Consider the following 20406-nt stretch of genomic DNA (forward strand, 5'->3'; position numbering starts at 1 on the left):
GTTGTCAACTAAACTTACAGATTTAAGAAAAAAAGAAGAAGGAGAAGAAGAAAGAGAGGGGGATAGAGAGAGAATGAAAAAGAAAACAGATGAGGCTTGTTTCTTACCCCTGCAACTGCTGATGATGCTATCTGATGTGTTGGGTATACATATGACAAAACTTGTGACAAAGTCTGACAGGGTGGTGAAGTTACATGGAATTATTAAATCTTTACTGCTTACAGCTACTCCGCTGGACTACTTTAATTTCCTTCTCATACAAAAACAAAGTGTCTCTGCACTCATTACGCGTGCTCGCTTTTTTCTTAAGATACTAAAGCAACAATTTATGAAAAAACATATCCCACATCTCTAATTCCAAACAGCACTCATCATCTACTCATGCACTTAACAGTTGCAGGGGTGGGTTCTCCCTCAAAATTTGCTTGATTAATTCAAAGTCTATAAAACACACTTATTTTAGTTGTGGTACAGAAGAGCAAATTACTTACCATCTAATTAAAACATAAATACTTGGAATTTTGCTGCCTCAGAAGGAAAAAGACACTGATACTACCCAATTGGCCAGCAGTGAAGCCCCTGCAGTCTATTCCATTTGGAGCAGGATAAATTAGATTCTCTCACCAAAAAAAAAGATTACTGTCCCTCAAAAGACTACATTTGTTGACAAACATGGCGAAGACTCAGATAGATAATCAAAACAATAACTCAGTCTCTTCTCTCAGAACAATTTAAGTTTGAAATAGCTTTCTAGGTTAAAGCTTTCAGGTAACCTCTGGCTAGCAACAGAAAGAACATGCCTGATTCCCAGCTCAGTCACCCTAAGAAGTTTCCCTTAACGTTGCATGGTTGTTACTATCAGTGGTAAGAACCACTATCAAATGGCTGCAGAGTTTGCCATTTTGGTGTTTTGGGCCTAAGTAACTAATCTCCAAAAAGACTTGCTACAGTTGCCAAAGTCATAAGCTTCAACACCAACTTGTCCCAGTACTTCAGGTTCTTGTTTAAATAGATTTCAGATCAACAGGGACATCCAGACAAGCTTCAAACTCAGAAGTATAATTACACAGTACCATAATGCTTTGTTATCTTACAGCTCACTGAATAAATTCTTTAGCAGCAGATGGGATTTCTTGACATATATCAAACACGTTTAATCTATTATGCTTTTGAATGAATTAACAGCAAACGCCAAATATTTAAAAAGTGCTCAGTAAGACAGGTTTGCTCTGTGAGTCTTAGCAAAAAGCAATTTAATTTTTCTAAAGAATTCAGAGGCATCTATACTTAAGGGTCATGTCAGAATAAAATACATATGCTTAAAGTTCTGCTTTAAAGATAGAATGCATGTAAATATAAATAAAATGCTATTGTTTTCAGTTTATTCCTGTTATAGGGCAGTTTTAATTCCCATCTTCTCACTGCTGCCACAATGATCACTCCTATGGACTTCTAGAAAAGTAAATAATGAGAAGTGTCTTCCTCCCTCTTTCACAGCAGATCCACACTTGCATGTCACAGTCTCAGTTTCCAAAGCTGAAACCTGTGTTTGCCAGCAGGGAGGCTACCATTTCCTAACACCATGCAGGCCTGCAAGATCTCCAACAGCAACTCCCATGAACACATACAGAACTTGTAGCTTGTGAACCTGGGGAACGCAAATCTGTCCTAACATGGATTAAGCTGTTTTCTTCAAAAGGTAAGCAAAGGTTTTTCCTTGTAGAAGCCCACAATATATTGTATTAAAATACCAATACCAGTCTATTTCTTACACTTCTGTAATTGTACATTTTCATTCTAGCTTCTAAAATTATGAATGAGACTGAGTAACATTATCCCAGCAATAAGCACAACACGCTGGATACATTCAGCAAAATTTCATCCCCTGAAAGGAATACAGTGGGCTGATTATGCATTTAATCCCAGGAACCTTCAACACTTTCCATACTAATAAGAGCCAAGCAAAGCTGCCTGGAAAAAAAGGGGCAATGGATTAGAGAACAGGCACAGACATGACTGACAGCCCTCTCACAATCCCTGCTCAGACCGTCTTTGCGTTTATAGGCATTTAAATAATATTTTAATTACATATAACAGAAGTCATTGTTACAATGAGGTTAAAATACTGATGTAATTTCAGTGGCATATACTGACCACATTTGAACAGCCCAGTTCAGATCAGCCTGTAGCAGAAGTATATGATGTGTCATCAATATTCATAGCATCCTAACGTTACCCAAAAAGTCAGCCTCTGCTAAGACAGTCTTAAAAGGGCACCTATCCAAATGTCACATCAAGCATCCCAGTGGGCAGTACACTGAGATTACAGTAAGTGGCACTGTATGACATGGATCCCTCTCTACTAACACACAGAAATTTTTTTTAGAAGCAAATACATAAAAATTATTTTGCTTGATTTACATTTAGCTGAACATCCGATGCAATTTTGAAGGTCTTAAAAGACATTCAAGAATTTTCTAAAAAAATCAAGTTCTCTTACATTGTCAGAAGCTGGGGGGGTCCCCCAGTAGTCATTAGACACTTTTGAAATGAAGAGTAAAATGCCTATAAAGAATAATGTTCCAGAGATTCAAAGCAGTCTGATGCACTCTGCATGAAGTGCTTGGGTGCTCAGTACAATTAGAAAATGAAAGCACTTTCTGTGGATGTTTAAATGATTATTTAGGAGGCCAGTTCCAAAATCCCTGAGCCAAGGCAATACAACAGAGTAAGGGGGGGGGTGGGGGGGTGGTGTCGGTCTTAAAAACACCACACAACTACATTTATCCAACCACACTTCTTAAAACCGTTTCAAGAATATTAATCTACCTCAAGAACACGAAACAGCTAAATTAGACTTAACTGCTGATGCTGGATTTCTGACAAAAATGTCTCTGGATTTCTGCACCATATAAGAGACAATAATTAAACACAAAACCAAACAATCAACCAAAGCCATTCAGCCATCGTAACTAACTTTGCAAGGCAACAGCACATATAAGTCACCTGCCAGGAAGTGCTGGGCTAAATAAAGATTTTATAGCTCTAGTATTTCCAGTAACAGTTTAACACACAATCTGCTACCTCAGCACAGTCACAGCAGAGGTGTTCCTTTGTTGTTATCAGGTTAACCATGGGTTATTAGTCTAGAAAAAGCTTTTCTAAGGGATTCTGATATTATAGAAATTACTGAGCCTAGACCCAAGTTTAACTTTTATTACTATATTCCAGGCACTAAATGGATTTATTTACATTTTAGAAAAGTAAATTTAAGTCTCATTTGAAACCTCTATAAATAAGCAATATTTTCAGGAGTGTGAAAAGTGTTCACCAATCCAGGTTTAAAAGACCTGCTACAGGCACGGATAGCTTAGTTATTTCACGCTTTCCTTGAAAAAAATAACCCTAAACTTGCATGCTTATTTACTGTTGGAAAAACAAATATAGAACATAGCTTAACAGAATAAGGTATGTATTTTCCTTACTAAGGTTTTCAAATATGCATCATGCAAACAATACATATCAAAGCATTCTCCTAAAACGTATAACATACACAAGACAAATTCCAGACAATGGGGTTTTGGTTCTCCCCCAACCCCCAAACAAACAGAAGGTATGTGTAGAATAAAACATGGGAAGATCCTCACAGTAAGGTAACTGGTACTGGCTTATGTTTAAGAAAAGAACAAACCTTGAGCAAAATAGTTTAAATTACTGTCTTATTTCATCAAGCGTATGTATTTACTTTTCTTTTAAAATGCTTAAGATTACTCTTATCATTAAAATGTTTACAACATAGTAAAAGCTCTTGATATGCAGGAGCCAATACTTGCACCAATTTTATAGTAAAATGTTCATTGTATATACATTTGTTTGTATTCCTACAAATATTCTATAAATTTTAATATATCATGTAGAAAAAACCCCATTCTATTTACATAACCACAATCTGTTAACACCAAAATGCTTCAGTGCAAACAAACCAAGCTCAAATTATGACTTTTTTTTTTAAAGGGAGGTGAGAAAAATACTTTCTTTTTTTTTTTCCCCCAAAATGTGAATTATTATATGTATTGTCACATCTAGTCTGTAGCGATATTTTGGATAATTGAGAATTATCTTTTCTCTGTGTAAACATGTATCACCCCCAGCTTTGCCACCATGTCCATCTCGAGCATCTTCAAAGATGCAGTTGATAAAGAAAGCAAGGGAACAGTAACTTCAGCTGGATCTGTCTTCAGCGTGATTTACCCAATTATGTGGTGTCAAATTCATATAGTCAGACTCTAACATATATTTAAGACTAAACATGTATTTAAGTTATCCTACTACAGGCCATGACACACAAAATTGCATTGATATAAAAAGCTAACAGTGTCTGAAGGATCATACATTGCAAGCCTATCAAATTTAGGAGATTAATCACATGCAATGCCTAATGAAAAAAATTACTGAAATAAATATATTCAGAATAATTTAACTTAGAAGTATCTTTTCCTTATCAGAGTTGTTAATGCTGAAGTCCTCCATATACTGTCTCATTTGCACTATACCGTGCATTATATTCCTGTTAGAACAAAGGGATACTGCTTTTTCATTGTTTTTCAAAAAATTTACAAAAAGAGGAAGAAAACATTGTAGCTGGAATTCTTTTCTTCAAAAGACTGTATGTTATGAGAAAAAGTCCTGTGCACTTAACAGGTACAGGCTAGACACTGCTAAGTGGATAACCATGTACCCTGGCAATTCACATACTTTGTTTTGTAGGATGGTTTTCTTTTTGCCTCCTTTTTATATACAGTAGCTTTTTATGCTGGTATTCCATAAAATTTATACTTACCTTGGCAGACTCTGCATCACACGGTACATAAAGCGTGCACGATACAGAGCACCTACTTAAAGAAACACACTCACCAATACATATTGTAAACTTTTTCAAATAATAAAATGGAAATTGTGTTGTCTATGAGGGCATTTTCTACCAATCTGTTCTCACTAAGTGTGCTTTTTCTAGTGTGCTATTGCTTACATTTTAAACTCATGGGCATTTGCGAAAAATACGAGAGTCCCATCAGAGCTGATAGGCTGTAAGAACTGATCTACTTTTGGCCTCAGTTTGACCTTAGAAAAATAAATCTATTATTGGCCATCTCTTCTTTTGCCTCAGAATAACAATTTAAACATCAGTTTCAGATTAGACTATTTCACATGCTGCAATGAAAAAACAGAATGCAGTCTCTTGTGTTTCATTTAAAATTAGTATCTTTCACTGAGATGATCTCTGTCAAATATTTTTCAGTGAAAAAAAGGCTAGTCCAGCTGACAAAACCTTACACACTCTTGACAGTAATTTAAAATATTTAAAAGATATAGACCAGATGATTCTATAACTCCTTTGCACATTTAGTTACAGCTTTTATAATCCCAATTTCAGTGAAGAACTAAAGCCCAGGGTGAATAGCTACAGGATATTAATAGAGTAAGAAAGACAGCAAAGACAGCTTTAAATGGGTTATTTCTAAGAGTTATTACTTGTTATTAAGAAAAATAGTTAAAGAGTAGCTGCTTATTTTCCCAAATCAGTCCAACTTTTTTCTGGATACAGTCTCATCCCTAGTCTGAAGAACTTCCCCCTTACCCTAGTACGATTTCTACAGACCAGTATACTGCCACATGCATTCAACTCACATGCAACTTTGCCATCAATACCTGTAAAAACATATCTGTATCTGTCTATTGGGGTGGGTTTTTTTCCCCCCCCAAGTCATGCAAATACCTATATACAAACCTAGAGAAAACACTGGGATGCCCCATTCCTTGTCTTACCTTTTTACTCCAAGAGATTAACGTGATAATTATGCAGCACAAAAGCTAGTTAATACTTCTCATGCTTCACCAAAAAATCTGCAGTAATTTTAAAAACTGTAGTAGATGAGGCAAATTTAAATACACCTGCTCACACTAACCATTTTTCTCCTGCTATCACTTGCTTCCATGCTAGAGATCCTTGCCCTGCTGAAGTCCATATTCTATGGTAAGTGTAGAAGTTATAGCCCCACTATAACTAATGCGAACTTCACCACATCATTTAAGCTTTATAATAATGTCAGGCATTTCACTATCACCGGAATTTTTAAAACACAAACACTGGTAAAAGAGAGAATACAATTTAACAATAATAAAGTTAACAGCATATGGTCCTGTATTTCCAGAAGTGAACTGCTTCTATTGCCACAAGTGTTTTAATGTTTCATATGTTGCAATTTAAGATTTCTAAAAACTCAAGTTTAACTCGGAAAATCCTTTTTACTTCAAATAAGAGAATTTTTTTACTAAGGATGAGCCAGCTTAAAATAGAAAAGGTTGTACATACCTTAGGTTCTAGGAAGTACCCTTTAAAATACCGATACCGAACAGGAACTCCTCTAGGAAGCTCTACAGTAGCTTTCCATAATTGACTGGGGGGGGACACAAAACAAAACAAAACCAAAACCATTTCAAAATACAGCCTAACAGCCACCTCAGACATAAGTCTGTCCTAAGTGCTATTCTAAAATAAAGTTTAGTGTATTGCTACAAGAAAGGTAGCAATACACTAAGTTTACAAGGTAACTTAACCAAACACACACAAAGCACAATGAATACTTAGAACTGAAATAGCACTTTCTAAGCTACAGATCTGAAGTGCTCTAATGGAGCAAGAATTCTCATCGTCATTTAACAGATGGGGAAAACATGATGAAGTAACTCAGGGACTCATCCAAGATCACACAGCAAGTCACTGCCAGAATTATAAATATGTCCTGCGAGCCCTATTTTCCTGCATCATACAAACAGCAATAGGCAGGGCACCATTTTAAGAAATCACTGAATTCCTCCACTGCATTTAAACTTTCTTCATGTACACTCATCTTTATATACACACAAACCACTTAGGAGTTTTAATACAACTCTCATTTTAAATAATCTTCTCGCCATCTTCTTTATAGCCATAATAACAACTTGTATAGGTTAAAAATAAAGTAAACACTAAAAACATTTCCTAGATCATGCTGTATAGTTATGGGACTGAGAATTATTCACAGCAGTTTCTTATTCAAAATGTCTACAACTGAACTACTGAAATATGCCAGCCACAATGGTAGAAGCGTCATCTGTAACTAGAGAAGTATACCCAAGTTAAACATTTTCTTAGACACATTCCTAAGCATTCAAAATGTTCAAGGGCAACACAAGACATTCTGGAGTTTTACTAACAGTGCATGTAGCTCAATAGTTTACAAACTCAAAGCCAGAATAAATTTGTTGCTCCAGAACTCCAGCTACTTCAAAGGGAACAAATAAAAAAACCAAAAAACCACAACTTACCGATCATCAGTTTGGAGGACCACTGCAACTTGTGGATTCCAGTTTCCCAAAGCACTGCAGCTCCCACATATTGCAAAAACCTCTCCTAAAAAAATGCAAACAAACAGAAAAACTCCACAATCATCATTACTCAAACCTATATGTAATTAGTAAGTACAGCCTACACGGTCAAACCTTCAAATACTTTAAACATCGATCCAAACTCCCTCTTTTTGGTTCAGAAAGGAATTTCCCCCTACCCAAAATTACAACGGTGTTTTCTTCTCCATCTTTAAGACAGACCACACTGAGAGAGGGACTACTGACAACCCCAGCCCTTAAAAGGGTTGGCTTTCAAATCCTCCTGCAGTAATACTGTTCAAAAATTTCTGCAAATGCAGCAGGCATATTTTCACTGTAAAATGCTTATTGTCAAGATGAAACAGGTTTTTTCCTATATACTGTATAGGGTGGGTTGTTTTTTTAAATATATATACACACACAGTACTGCAGTAACATACATGTCTAAAACCAGCATTCTCTGAAATTCATACCAATAATGTAGAAAACCCAGACAAATAAGAGGTTGCTAGCATCATTATCAAGACAACACATCCATTTAATTTTATTCCTGTGAGAAATAAAATTAATTTTGCTGCTATGCTTTCTTTTTTTTATTGGATATAAAAACATAACACAAAAAAAACCCCCAACATTAAATTGTCACACTCTGTCTACCCTAATGCATACATACATATGCAAAGAACTCAAAAGACTACAATAAGGTAAGAATGCTTGATTCTGGGATATCCAGGAGTTAAAGTTAACATTGCAACTTATCCTAGTTTTTAATACAAAACTTCTAGATATATATACACACACACACACCCCCCACTGTAAGAACAACAATGATAAATACAAACAGAAAGGACAAATTAGTATCTTGCTTTTACAGAGTTTCAACAATATTTTTAGACACAAGAAAAAATCCATTGTAGAAGGAGAATATGTGAAGTTTTAAAATATATTTATGCACCATCTGCTTAACCTTTTAGTCTTACTATGCAAAATGTAAGAACTACCAGAGTATTGGAGCAACTTCTAAATACAATGTAATAAAAAAACCTAAACTGAAATTTACTTCAGCCTCTAACAGGAAATGCCTAAATGTAAAGTTTCAAACAAAGTCTCCCTTAAACCAAAGTAGACATGAGGAAGTTCAGCTAAAGTTAAATTAGCCCCTATTAGGGGGGGGGGGGACACGACACACACGGGGGGACAACGACATGACACACATGATTTGAGAAAAAGGGGAGAGGGTATCCAGAACCATCCTGCATGCCTCAATAGGAAAAAGCAGAGATCAAACTGATAGCTGAAAACTCTGAGATAAAAAACACATCAGTTTTAACAAAAGCAAGATACAAGTATTGTGATGGTGATTTCACTGGGAAAGCAGTAGCGATAGCGTTGGAGCCACAATAATCTGAAGGTACAAAGGAGGCAAGCTATATACAACAAAGATACGCTACCTTTTACTAAGCCAAATATCATAGCTGGAACTTCAAGTCTGAAATAAGAGTTTTGAGGATGTACTTATGCCTCTAAAATTGTGTCCATGTTTTCCAGCTATACAGGTTAATCTAAACAACCAGGTCTGTTTATGAAAGAAACCCCTGCAGACCCAGGGGTTGCAAAAAATTTACAAAAGCCAGGAATTAAGGTAATTTGTTCCTAAAAACAGCCTATTGAAATAATTTTTGAGAACATCTTGAACTACAATCCCTTTTTTTATAAAATCTTTTGTTCCAAACCATTAAAAAAAAAATCCAAGCTTTTTGGATGTTCACTGTAAGCAGAAAAAAATCAGCTGCATCAGTATACTTACAGTGCAGTTCACTGCACACAATTGCATAGGTCAGGTGCTTTACCTTTTCCACTCTGTACTGAGACACATTATGGTTTGTTTTTGCAGGGAGGAGATAAAGGGGGGAGGGGGAACCACCTGAATACCACACAGTTAGAATTTCTGACTGGAGATATTAAAAAGAAACTAAAATTCTTTTAATATCCCTTTAAAATAGCAGCATTTAGTACATCTTAGTGTACACACCAGCCAACCTCTGAAGTGCCATCTAAATTATATTCCTCTTAGTAGTGTTGAAGATGATCTTAAGTTTTACTGAATCTTTAGGTTATGAAATAATCAACTATAAGAACATTTTGATTTTAATACGTTAGCCCTTATGGTAGTGTTATGTATAGGTTGCTGTGTTACTTATTATTTGAGGCTGTGTTGCTTGAAGTCCCTATTCTCTATTCTCTGGACTCTCTAAACCATAACCAGAGCCTCTAGGTTCTATTGTTTATGGGATGAATTATTTGACAACCTGGCAAGGTAGATATCTAGTTGGCCAACTTGGCAACAGAACCTACTTTTAAGGTGTCCTGAAGTGAACTGCCTTCATTATAATACTAAAAAACACACCCACAGGTCAAGAAGACCCTTGCCCAGGTGAAGACCCTTCCCCCGCGCAAGTGTAGTAACAGAAGAGAATGACATAACCGATATTATAATTATATGTAAACCACTAACCAATCATTGTAACTGGGAGTGTACTACCTTATAATTTTTGTGTATAAATGTAACGGTGATCTAGCCATAGGTGTGCTTGATTTGTGGAAATTCCACCTTGCACCCGGCGCCGTAATAAAGAATGCCTGCTTTCTAAAACTCCAAAATTGAGTCTTAGAGAGTTCTTCATTTGCCGATTTACGGTAACAGTAGCAGCTAGCTAGAATAGTTTTCTGGTCATCTTTTTTAAACGAAAGTGTGTGAACATTCAGTGAATACCTATCACCCAGTAAGGTACAACACACAAAAGGCAACATTTGAACAAGATGCGCAGTCACCCCTAAACTCACTTCAACAATTACATTCCAAGGCTGAATCAGGATTTGTAAAATGATGCTTAAATTATTGCAGGAAAGGCACAAGCAAAATGCATGATAAACTGGAACTGCCTTTTCAAAGGCAATTCTAAACTCACTGGGGTTTTGTTTTGTGTTTTAAGCTCAGGGGTCCTCAACTTCTCCCTCTTGCCAGGGAATGCAATGCTGCTACTGGCAGAGCTCCTTCAGCTACAGCAGAGAGGAAGCTGCTCCAGGCCTTCTGCCCAGTCTCAAAGCTTGCAACAGCCTCACTGATGCTGCAATCTCTCTGCTCTGGCCAGCTCTGTTGGAGCAGAATTTTTGTGTACAATTGGGAGCTAGAAGCTTCATTTTTTTATTTCATATTAGCTAATATTTGGCCACCTAGCAGTCTCTTGGTGTGGGACTGTGTCCCAGTGAAGACCTAAATGAGTCACAGCTAGTAACCGGTGACCCTCTTCCTTCCTCTAGGATGAGGGAAAAATGAAGCACTCCATGTCACAAATGTATAAAAGCTTATGTCAGTGTGTTGGGCTTTATCACCAATGTTGACTCCAGAAGTGGTTTGTCTAGAGGGAGGAGTGAGTCAAAGCATCATTCCTATGCTGGTGATGCCCTTTTATCCTGCCAATTAGCCTGGAACCACTGGCTTTGTCATCAACAGGAAGGGACAGTGATGAGGACACAGGCAGCATGTTAGCACTCAAGGTGAGGATTCTTGTCTCACCAACTAACTACTCACCATGGTGATCTGACAAAATCAGTACATGGTGTTTCTAAATAAACTGGAAATTTTGCTGTTTGTTTCATATAGCTTTGAAAAACCTACCTCTCTTCTTTCAAAAGACTGCATCTTGCCACCGCTGCATCTCAAAGCTCTTCTCCCCGGTCAAAACCAACAGTATCAATAGTGTCATAAGCAGAAACAACCTTCTGTGTCACCTCTTTATGCTATACATATGATAAATATGTCCAGGTAATTCTTTGTAACCAATCACTGAGGCAGGATCTAGTTCTCTGTAATCCTAATTTTTGTTGCAGATATTATCAGATATTATTTCACATCGAAAGTCAACTTTGCTAGTGACAGTGCCATCACAACAGCGGAAACAACACTGTAAACAGGGCAAAAAGAGCATGGCCTGCAATACTCCATTATATAGCTACACCAGTGCTTTATAGCATCATTTGATCTAAGGTCAATTTATTCTTGAATTTTAAAGTTTTCTCCCGAATGCTATAAAAACACTACTCCTTACTAAAGGCTTCATGTCCACATTGTGTGTCAATGTTCGGTTCCCAAATTCCCAATCAAATGGGAGAAACACAGGAGAGGTCTAACATGGGGCAGATGTCAAAACTTTTAAAATGTTTTTATGATTTTTCTTCCCCAACTACAACAGACACTTGTGCCATCTGGTATTTGTCTGTAACAGGAATTTTGCCAACCTGTACCATGCTCCCACATTCATCTGCTTCTGTTAGGCAACCACTAATTAATTTTCTGGTGACCTTCCTTCAAAGTTCCTAAAGATGAAGGTCAAAGTAATAAGCAGAATTTATCAACACTAAATCTTGGTGTTCTACATGATCTGACACCTTGTGTTCCTCATTTAGATTACAAAAGTTATTTTACACATTTTTGCACAGACGGAATACTGAATTAAGCTGCATATTCTTTCTGTCCTTAACTCCTAGTAGAGGTCACATGTTGTTATGGAGGACTTTCAACAGGGATGCAGAGACAATAAAAAAACAGAACAAACTCATCAATGCATGCCTGACTGTCATGGTCCAGTATGTAAATACTCGTTCCCAGAGAATAAAAAGTTACTAGAGACAGAACACTGATTTTAAAACAATCATAAACATTCCAGTTAGCATCAAAATCTCTAGCACAGCATGAAACTGTTGTTTGAAGAAAAAGGTAAAGATTAATTCCCAAATCTCATTTTCAAATTCCTATGCGAAATTTCTTAATTAATGTATTTTACAATTATTTATCATTTTGATATTTGAACTGACGTATTCTTTTACCTCTGAAGAAAACAGAAAAGACAGCCTTCGAACATTCTTCTATTTAGTCGTCTTCTAGTTAAACCATGCAAAAAGAAGAAAGCATGATTTGGGTACCTGGTACTGATGGTCCTCTTACTTCAAAAGTGACTTGAGAAGAGGTCATACTTGCAGAACTTTTGTCTTAGGATAGTTGAAATCTCCTATAATGGGAGCAAAAAGATACTACATTTCAGGAACAATACACTACATCTGTTGCTGTCCTAAGAGGAAACATGAATCCCACCACTTATAGGGAAGCAAGCCACTAGTGATGTTACTGTTTGAGTGAGCAATAAGAATACAAAGCTCTTTAAAACCAGCAGCAGCCCCAGAAAATAGCATCCAGCTGCAGAAGACACTGTTGCAACAGCGGTACAAGAAAAAGACTACTAAATCAAATACCATATGCAAGTATCAATATCATGCAGCATTCATCAGTCTTAGGCTGAGATTTTTCAAAAACCCCTGTTTTGACTAATTTTACTCCCAAAGAGGCCACTGAAAGTTTTACTAAAAGACATTTAAGATTATGACCTTTGGCAAGCAGTAACTTCTAACTGCTATGCTATTCTTCAGCATCCTCTTCAAAACACAAGAAAGGTTTCATAGATAAGCACTACCACCTTGATGGAAAAAGGGGAAGAACCCATGATAGATGACAGCTCTCTGCTGTCACAGGCAGCGTTGTACATCACCTTGGACTCTGCACCCCTACCAATACTTCCAGCCTTTCACATGGAGCATCAGCGACTAGAAGCACCAAGCAGACTTCAAAACACCACATCAGGAAGGAACTGCTTACAGCCTCTGTAGGCCAGGACAGTAGCTGGAAGATTGACCCTGCTTCAACTTTCTACCCTCCTCCAACACACAATAACTTGACGGAAAAAAGCTGGCAGAATCCCACTCTCCCCATTACAGCAGAAACACTATTGATGTAAAATATCCTTTTATATTATTTATGAAAGTAGTAGTCATATCAAAGTCCAAGTCCGGATGTTGCTAGACTAACGGTCATCACCCAAGTATATTCCTTTGGACATGGGTTACAAAATAATCATACTAATTATATGCAGAATTAACTTTGCAATGCTCTCAACTAATTCATTTCTTTGTATCACTGTGTTGGGTTTTTTTAAACCAAGCAAGTAGACCATTCTTATTGCTATTTTTGGACAGGACAAAAGTAGTGTATTTCAGTACAATGCTGGTCATCAATCCTTTAGTACAGCTTTAATAATAATGACAAGAACTAATGACATTAGAGAGCAATCTACCTTTCATTAGCTCTACAAGCCCTTGCCTGCAAAGAGCACAGGGTAGTTTAACAGAAGCCTTGAAAGCAAGAAAAGCTAAAGAAAGTCAGATACCAAGTCGGAAAAAATATAGAGGGCAAAAAAGCTCATAATCAATCCTCATTCCTCCCGGGCAGTCAGACAGTTAGTTAAGGTCTGAAGTTTAAACACCTACACTTCTTCTGCTGGACCTTCTCCTCCTCCTCCTCTCAATCTATTCCTTTTCTAACTATTCATATTCCGTTTTCTCCTCCCTTATTTCCCTCTCTCCATGTCAAGAGATAACTTTTCAGTGGTAAAAGGAGAGCAAGAAAATGGTAGCAATATAGATGCTTCTGGTCATATATTCCAATTCTGCATGTAATCTTTTACAAGTAACATTTCTGTAAATGATAAATTCCCAAACTACTGAAGCTAGAAATAAGCACACTTAATAAACAGGAATTCCATGAAGGGCACACCCTTTATGAACTTTGTCATGCATGTGTCATTAAGTGGTCTGTATGTTAACAGTGACACATTCTAGCATTTATTTTTAGCAGTTATTTACAGACACAGAAGCGCAGCATGTTTCAGTGCTGAAACTAAAATTGGACTTGTGAAACTGGTCCACTATGACACAAAAAAAATCTCAGTTTGAAGCAGAGAATATAAACTACTAATGTGCATTTATGATGACACTGAATAGTTCAGGGCCTTGGCTGTGTTCACCGACTGTCGTTGCTTGGACACCCTTTAACTGAAAAGGCAGAAGAGCCAAAGGTGAGAGGAAGTAGGCAAAAATGCCTTGCCAAAGACTACAAAGCAGGTAAGTGACAGCTGAAGCCTGAAACCAGTTCCCCAAAGCAAGAACAGGCTTTTGCCTTGTAAAAAAGAAAAAAAAAAAAAAAAAATCTGTTTCCTTGTAAAAAAAGCAATGCAACATAACTCAAAATTAAACTTGACGAAAACCAGCATGTCTGTCTTACTCCAAATTAATTAACTACCCATCGGTTCTTAGAGAAAATCGGAAATCCTGTTATTAAGTCTATAAAGCTTTTAGCCAATCTTGTAAAAATTCTGTGTACCTACTTGCAAGACATTGTGGGTTTTTCTAAACAGCCTAGCAAAAGAATATTACTTTTCTATGTAACAGTAGTTAATTGTAAGGAGATTTTGATAAACTGATTTTGTAAAGTTGTCAAAATTCTGCCCAAAAGGCATTTTGTCTTACAGACCTACTCAGCCTGCCCAAGGGATATATATCAGGAGAAGAAAAACTCTAATGTACATCATCAAACACAGGCATGATTTTTCTAGCAGAACTCCAGCTACAGGTATTGCACTTACATTCATGTTTAGGGTCAAAGTACTACCATTTATTTCGAAGAAACATGTTTTCTAGCAGAGCACTGTATGTAAGCACAGAGCAAGGAAAAATAGATCTGCTTTGTGTTAATTAATCAAGCCTATGCCGTGTATTATCATGCACTTATAAAGCATTCTGTACTTTCAAGACATGACACAAAAATGCTTTATTTAGGGGAAAAAAGCATAAGTTTAACTGTCTAGTTACTGATGGTTCCTGAGAAGAGGGAGTAGTTTAATTCCCAGAGAGAAATGGCAAGAAACCCTGGACAATCGAATCTTCTGACCAGTAGGTGTCAGGTGATCTTTTAAACCCTATGTTCCTTCCTTCAGACTTTCAGTACTGCCTCACCAAAGAAGCTGACAAAGAGTAACAAAATCCTCTCTGCTCCCCACAGCTGTAAAGAGAATTCTCCCCACACCTGTTTGGGAGAATGTAAAGAATCCTCAGCTTAGAGGGGTCATAACTGTCTGCTTAGGGGAACTGAAACAAGTTAGAACAGTTCCATTAAAAATGTTAAACGCTTCCTAATCAACAAATAATAACCAAGTCAACCGAGCAGATTTACAAACTAGAAGTCCTTGTGCGACAAGGTTTTTTAAGCAACCTTCGGGTTCAAAAGTATTAAAGCTAAATTCACATCTGCTGCAATTACATGCATCCAAATGCTAGCCTGGGGTGCAAACAATTGTCCCTCATCATACGTTCCACTTCCTCCCTCTGGTCAGCTTTTATGTACGGCAACTACATGTAAGCAAGCAATGAACACCTGAATCTCAGTCATTTCCTCACGAGAAAGAGAGGTCTCACCCAGGCAGACATTCATACAATGGTATCAGCACTTCGCTAAAGAAAAAAACGTATCTCTACCTAGAGATTCTTACTTTTACAACAGAAACATGTTCTTTCCCCCACCATGTCACAGTTCAATTCTCTCACACTCTCCTCCTTTCACAAAGCAAACTCTTACCTTCTACAGTCTCTGAAGGCTTCCCGAGGAGATGGTGACTGCACAGCAGCAATTCTGAGCCCTGGGGCTGCACTGACCTGCCTTCAAAAGCTTGACTCAGATAACCCTGCCCATCAACCAACCTCACTGTATAAAATAGGCTGTCCGCAAGGCTTCCAGAGCAGGGGCAAGATGAACAGCCTAGTAGGTAGGGTCATGTGCAATCTTGGTTCCCCTGCCACAAGACAAAGCTCTCCTCATGGTCTTAGACGGGAAGAAAAGCAACTGGGAATCTTGCAATTTCAGAAATCCACTTACTTGCCTTCATACACCCAAAAGAAAAGCAACAAAGATTTTAAGCATAGTATCCTGCAGGCTGAACAGAAGAAAAAAAGATGTACTCCTTGTTCTAATATTGCCTATAAAGCTTTCCTTTCACGATTTTCTCCTCCTCATGGGCACCTGAAGGAGTACAAGAGTGACAGGAGTTAATGTACTTCCCTAAATAACAGGGAACCCAAGCTCTTCCCTCCCGATTCTAGAAGGGCACTTCTACAAGATGCATGCAAACGGCTGTGGACCCCTAAAGGCACTTGGAAGAAGAGAAAAGAAGACTTTTCAGACTCTCCTTCTGGCATAACACAATCAACTATTAATGTATCACAAAATATCATAGCTTTCCTCTAAAATAAGGTAGCAAATTTCATCATGGATGGGGAAGACCAAGATAATTTTTGGTTGTAGTCAAAATATACCAGAAGATGGACTTAATTTAGTAATTCCAAGCTTGAAGTTCATTTGAACCTTCTGGCCTACAGGTCTGGTGGTATATAAAACCCCTTCAGGACACTTCAGCTTTAGTAGATTATTTCTGCTTCCCCCCCTTAATTTCCTTAACCTTTCCAATATATTTTAAGAGGTATTGGCTGTTTGCTGTCCCATATCTTACACTCAGTATTTCAGGCTTAGATAAATACACAGCAAGTAATCTGGGACAATCCTGGAATATAATAGCCTAGCTTGCAAACACTAAACAAATTTTAGACTCATAAAAATTCATAGCATTCATAAAGCCAGATGACATGCTCTCAATACAAGCAAGATTTTTAATAGCAACTCAAATCGGTTTGCGAGGCTCTGACTTCTAACGCTCTAAGGGCAATGTTTGAGACAGGCTTGGAGCACGATGTGATCATTTTTTTCTACTGCAGAGAGTTACAAGCCCAAAGGCCTTGAACTCTTTTTGTTGTATGGACAGAAAACTTTCAGAATTAGGCAGGAAACACTTTAGGCAATGATATTAAGATATATCTGAATGAAAAGCTGACTTTATCAACTGCAGAATGGCTGGTTATACTTAGCACTAGAAGGAAAAATACACATTGACATCTAATGGGAGAAGAGAGGGGAGACAAACAGATCAAACCTCAGGAAATTCTACACTAGCTTTCTAAATTGGGGGCACCCGAAGATTTCTATTGAAAATAATCAGAACTCGTTACAAAAATAACTCCAAGATTAAAGGGGAAGCAAAATGCTACTCTTCTAGTACTTGAGGGGAATCCAAAGTTTTATAAGTTCTATCCTCTCCAAGATGTATCTAATGGAGTGTGAACTAAACCAACTTCATTTAAGCTCCTAGAAGTTAGATGACCGAGATCTTTTGAGACCTTGACCCTTTACATGGACTTAGTCCATTGAGAGTAATCGGTATTTGGCAACATGCTGATGAGAAAGGCAAAAAGCAGCAGACTTAGACCAAAACATAATGTGTTACATTTCTTCTCCCCTCACCCTCCAAAAAGCCCCAAAACCCTATCTAATAAACTATTAGTAGACATTTCTGATGTAAAGCTATCAACCCAAAACTCCTTTCGGTAACATTATGTTTAAGGATGACTGGATAATACAGAACACAGATTTTTTTCGATGAGGGTAAAACACAGCTTATAAAGGTATCTTTTTAATGGGTGAATTTTTTTTAAGATATCCGGATATACAAATTTGTGTAAGTACTTAATGGGATTTTTCAAAGGTAATTAGACAGACAATTAAAACGAGACAGCTAGGTACCTAGGTGCCATGATATTCTCGTAATGCATTTTAATACTTTCAAACATCTGGTTCTTAATGTAAGAACATTTTTAATCACTATATTACTGAATTTGCTTAGTTATCTGTAGAAGAATAAAGACCATCTGTGCACAAACAGGCTCTTTCATGCCATTAGCACATATTTCATCACAGACCACAGTGCAGACTACCAGTACTGCAAGAAGTAAACGTATGCTCAATTATTTCAAAATATCGCTCCATTTTTTTGCACATAAAGATCAAAAGGGCAAGGACTAGAAGGCTGCAGTATTTTTGCTTTTATTTTTCTGATTTTAAGCAGACATTCTCCACCTTAAAAGTACAGACTCATGAGACCTATCAACACCAAGGAGAAGTCCAACTCCAGCCTGAAGCAGGGGAAAGTTGCCACAGTCCCAGCCAAGTTATTTGAGAGCTGAGAGTGCGCGCTGGCAGGAGCGGGACCGATGCAGGGCACCACAGCCCCCTGCAAACATTCCTTGGGAAGCCTGCATTTGAACACTGCCATGCACTGTGGGAGAAGGTACTGTATTGTGAAAGTGTATATATGTACACTTTACCTTCTTGAAAGCTTTGCTATATGCAGCAATAGAAAAGCCACCACGCGTCAGATCTGGTGCTATGCTGAACAAAGAAAAGATATGAGCCTAAGCACACAAAACTGCTGTTTTAAGACACAGTTTTGTCATTTTTACTCACAACATCAGACTCTCGAGCATAAAATATCAACTCATGTTACTTCAGACTATGCCTTTAATATTTAAATGATATCTATTCAAATCCGATTAAACTTGTAGTATGAAGAACAGATTTTTGTTGCTTGTGGTTGGTCCTAACAAGGTATCAGAATATTATAAAGTACACCTAAGGAGCAAATTAGGTATGTAATAAAATTAAGTACCAATAGTTGACAACACCTGGATTTTAGAACAAGGTCAGAGGATATGCTTGTCAGGACATTCACTCGAGAATTTTTAGAAACAGCATTACAGCATCAACTCCTTCATTTTCACCCAAACAACCAGAAGGTTCTTCCTGCCCCCTCCTTTCCCCCTGTACCTTGACTGCGTGAGAAAGGACGGCCACAAAGTCAGCAGCTCTCTCATACTGCATTGCAGTATTAACATTGGACAGAAAACAAACTTGCATACAAGATTCGGACATGCTGTTCTGATTCAAAGGCAGGAATTTTACCAATAGGGCTATGCTGACATTTAGAAAGAAGCAAAGCCTGAGTACTGTTTCTGAAACAGCATCATGTTAGTATATAGCAATAGAGAAAAATATCTTTAAGATGCTATTTTCAGTATCAATTTAACTACCCATTTGCAGAGCCAAGCCAGCCCTGGTGATCGAACACAAGATCCCTATCTGACATACTGTGTTCACCTAGAATGCATCTGCTTGGTTTTAAATAACAAGAACCTAATGGTTTTCAGCATTTTTTAAATTCCTGTCCATATAGCAGACTCTTCTGTCTTAGCTATGTCACAACAGTTTTGTAGACAAAGTTCTTGAAAAAGACAGGAAATGGTTGGGGCATATTTGCAAGTAAACCAGAACAGCCTCGGTTTGATTTCTCTTTGCTGAAGGGTTGTTCATTATTAATGTGTGGCTGACAAGATCTTAACCAAGTAATTTAGCTCTTTGTGATCATACTAACATTCCTCACTTAGAAATGACATGGACAAATAACATGTCTAATGCTCCCCACAGCTCTCAGTACTCAATACAACAACAAACAACTTTTTAGAAGGTTTTTCAAAGCCCGTATCCATTTTATTGAGGAGCACCCTGCTTTACTAAGAGATTAACTATGTAGCAGTTTAGACTAGTAGCTTCTGTTCAAGACAAACAGCATTCCCTTGATTTTTTAATATTTTCTACAGTTATTTTACAGGCAACAGTGCTAGAATAGAAATACATACAAAAATCTGTAAGGAAAAATATCTTTTATGATAAAAAATAATTCCATTTATCAACTATTTCACTCTAACATTAACATTTAAAATGTTTTAAAGGCTAATCTCCACCTAACAGTGCATGCTTTAATGAATTAAAGCACTAACATCCTGCGAGACAAGCTATCGATTGAAAAAGAAAGAAAGAAAAAAATAGGAAAATTAATCTGTGCCTCCTGCAACAGCCTGGTTAGGAAGCAGATAACAAAGTTCATCTAGAGTTGTCTTATTAGTCCATATGAGGTCAAGAATACTAAAACACAAGCCATTAGTATTGTTAGCGTGTTCCTTCACTCCAGAGCAGAGACAAAGAGCAGAGCAGAGGACAGCACACACACCCCCACCGACCGGCGCCGCAGGGCGTCCAGCTCGCCGCACCCCGCTGGCCAGCCTGACGGGGACTTACTGAGCGCTCCCCGCCCG

At 37.5% G+C, this 20406-nt stretch overlaps 1 protein-coding gene across 3 annotated transcripts in view; it reads right to left on the reverse strand.

Annotated features, from left to right (window-relative positions):
- Positions 1-20406, reverse strand: part of GPCPD1 (glycerophosphocholine phosphodiesterase GDE1 homolog (S. cerevisiae)) — a 47881-nt gene extending 27475 nt beyond the window's left edge. For 2 of the 3 annotated variants that reach the window (XM_009327090.1, XM_009327092.1), the window contains exons 1-4: positions 20390-20406; positions 12412-12497; positions 7369-7453; positions 6374-6458 (exon numbers count right to left, since the gene is read on the reverse strand). In XM_009327090.1, the coding sequence (XP_009325365.1) occupies positions 6374-6458; positions 7369-7453; positions 12412-12460 (219 nt within the window). In that variant the 5' untranslated portion in view covers positions 12461-12497; positions 20390-20406. Of the gene's footprint in view, positions 1-6373; positions 6459-7368; positions 7454-12411; positions 12498-15949; positions 16015-20389 lie in introns of those variants that run through there. The other variant, XM_009327091.1, reaches the window with a different exon arrangement.

This window comes from Pygoscelis adeliae, unplaced genomic scaffold (assembly GCF_000699105.1).
Source record: "Pygoscelis adeliae isolate BGI_AS28 unplaced genomic scaffold, ASM69910v1 Scaffold137, whole genome shotgun sequence".
Lineage (NCBI taxonomy): Eukaryota > Metazoa > Chordata > Aves > Sphenisciformes > Spheniscidae > Pygoscelis > Pygoscelis adeliae.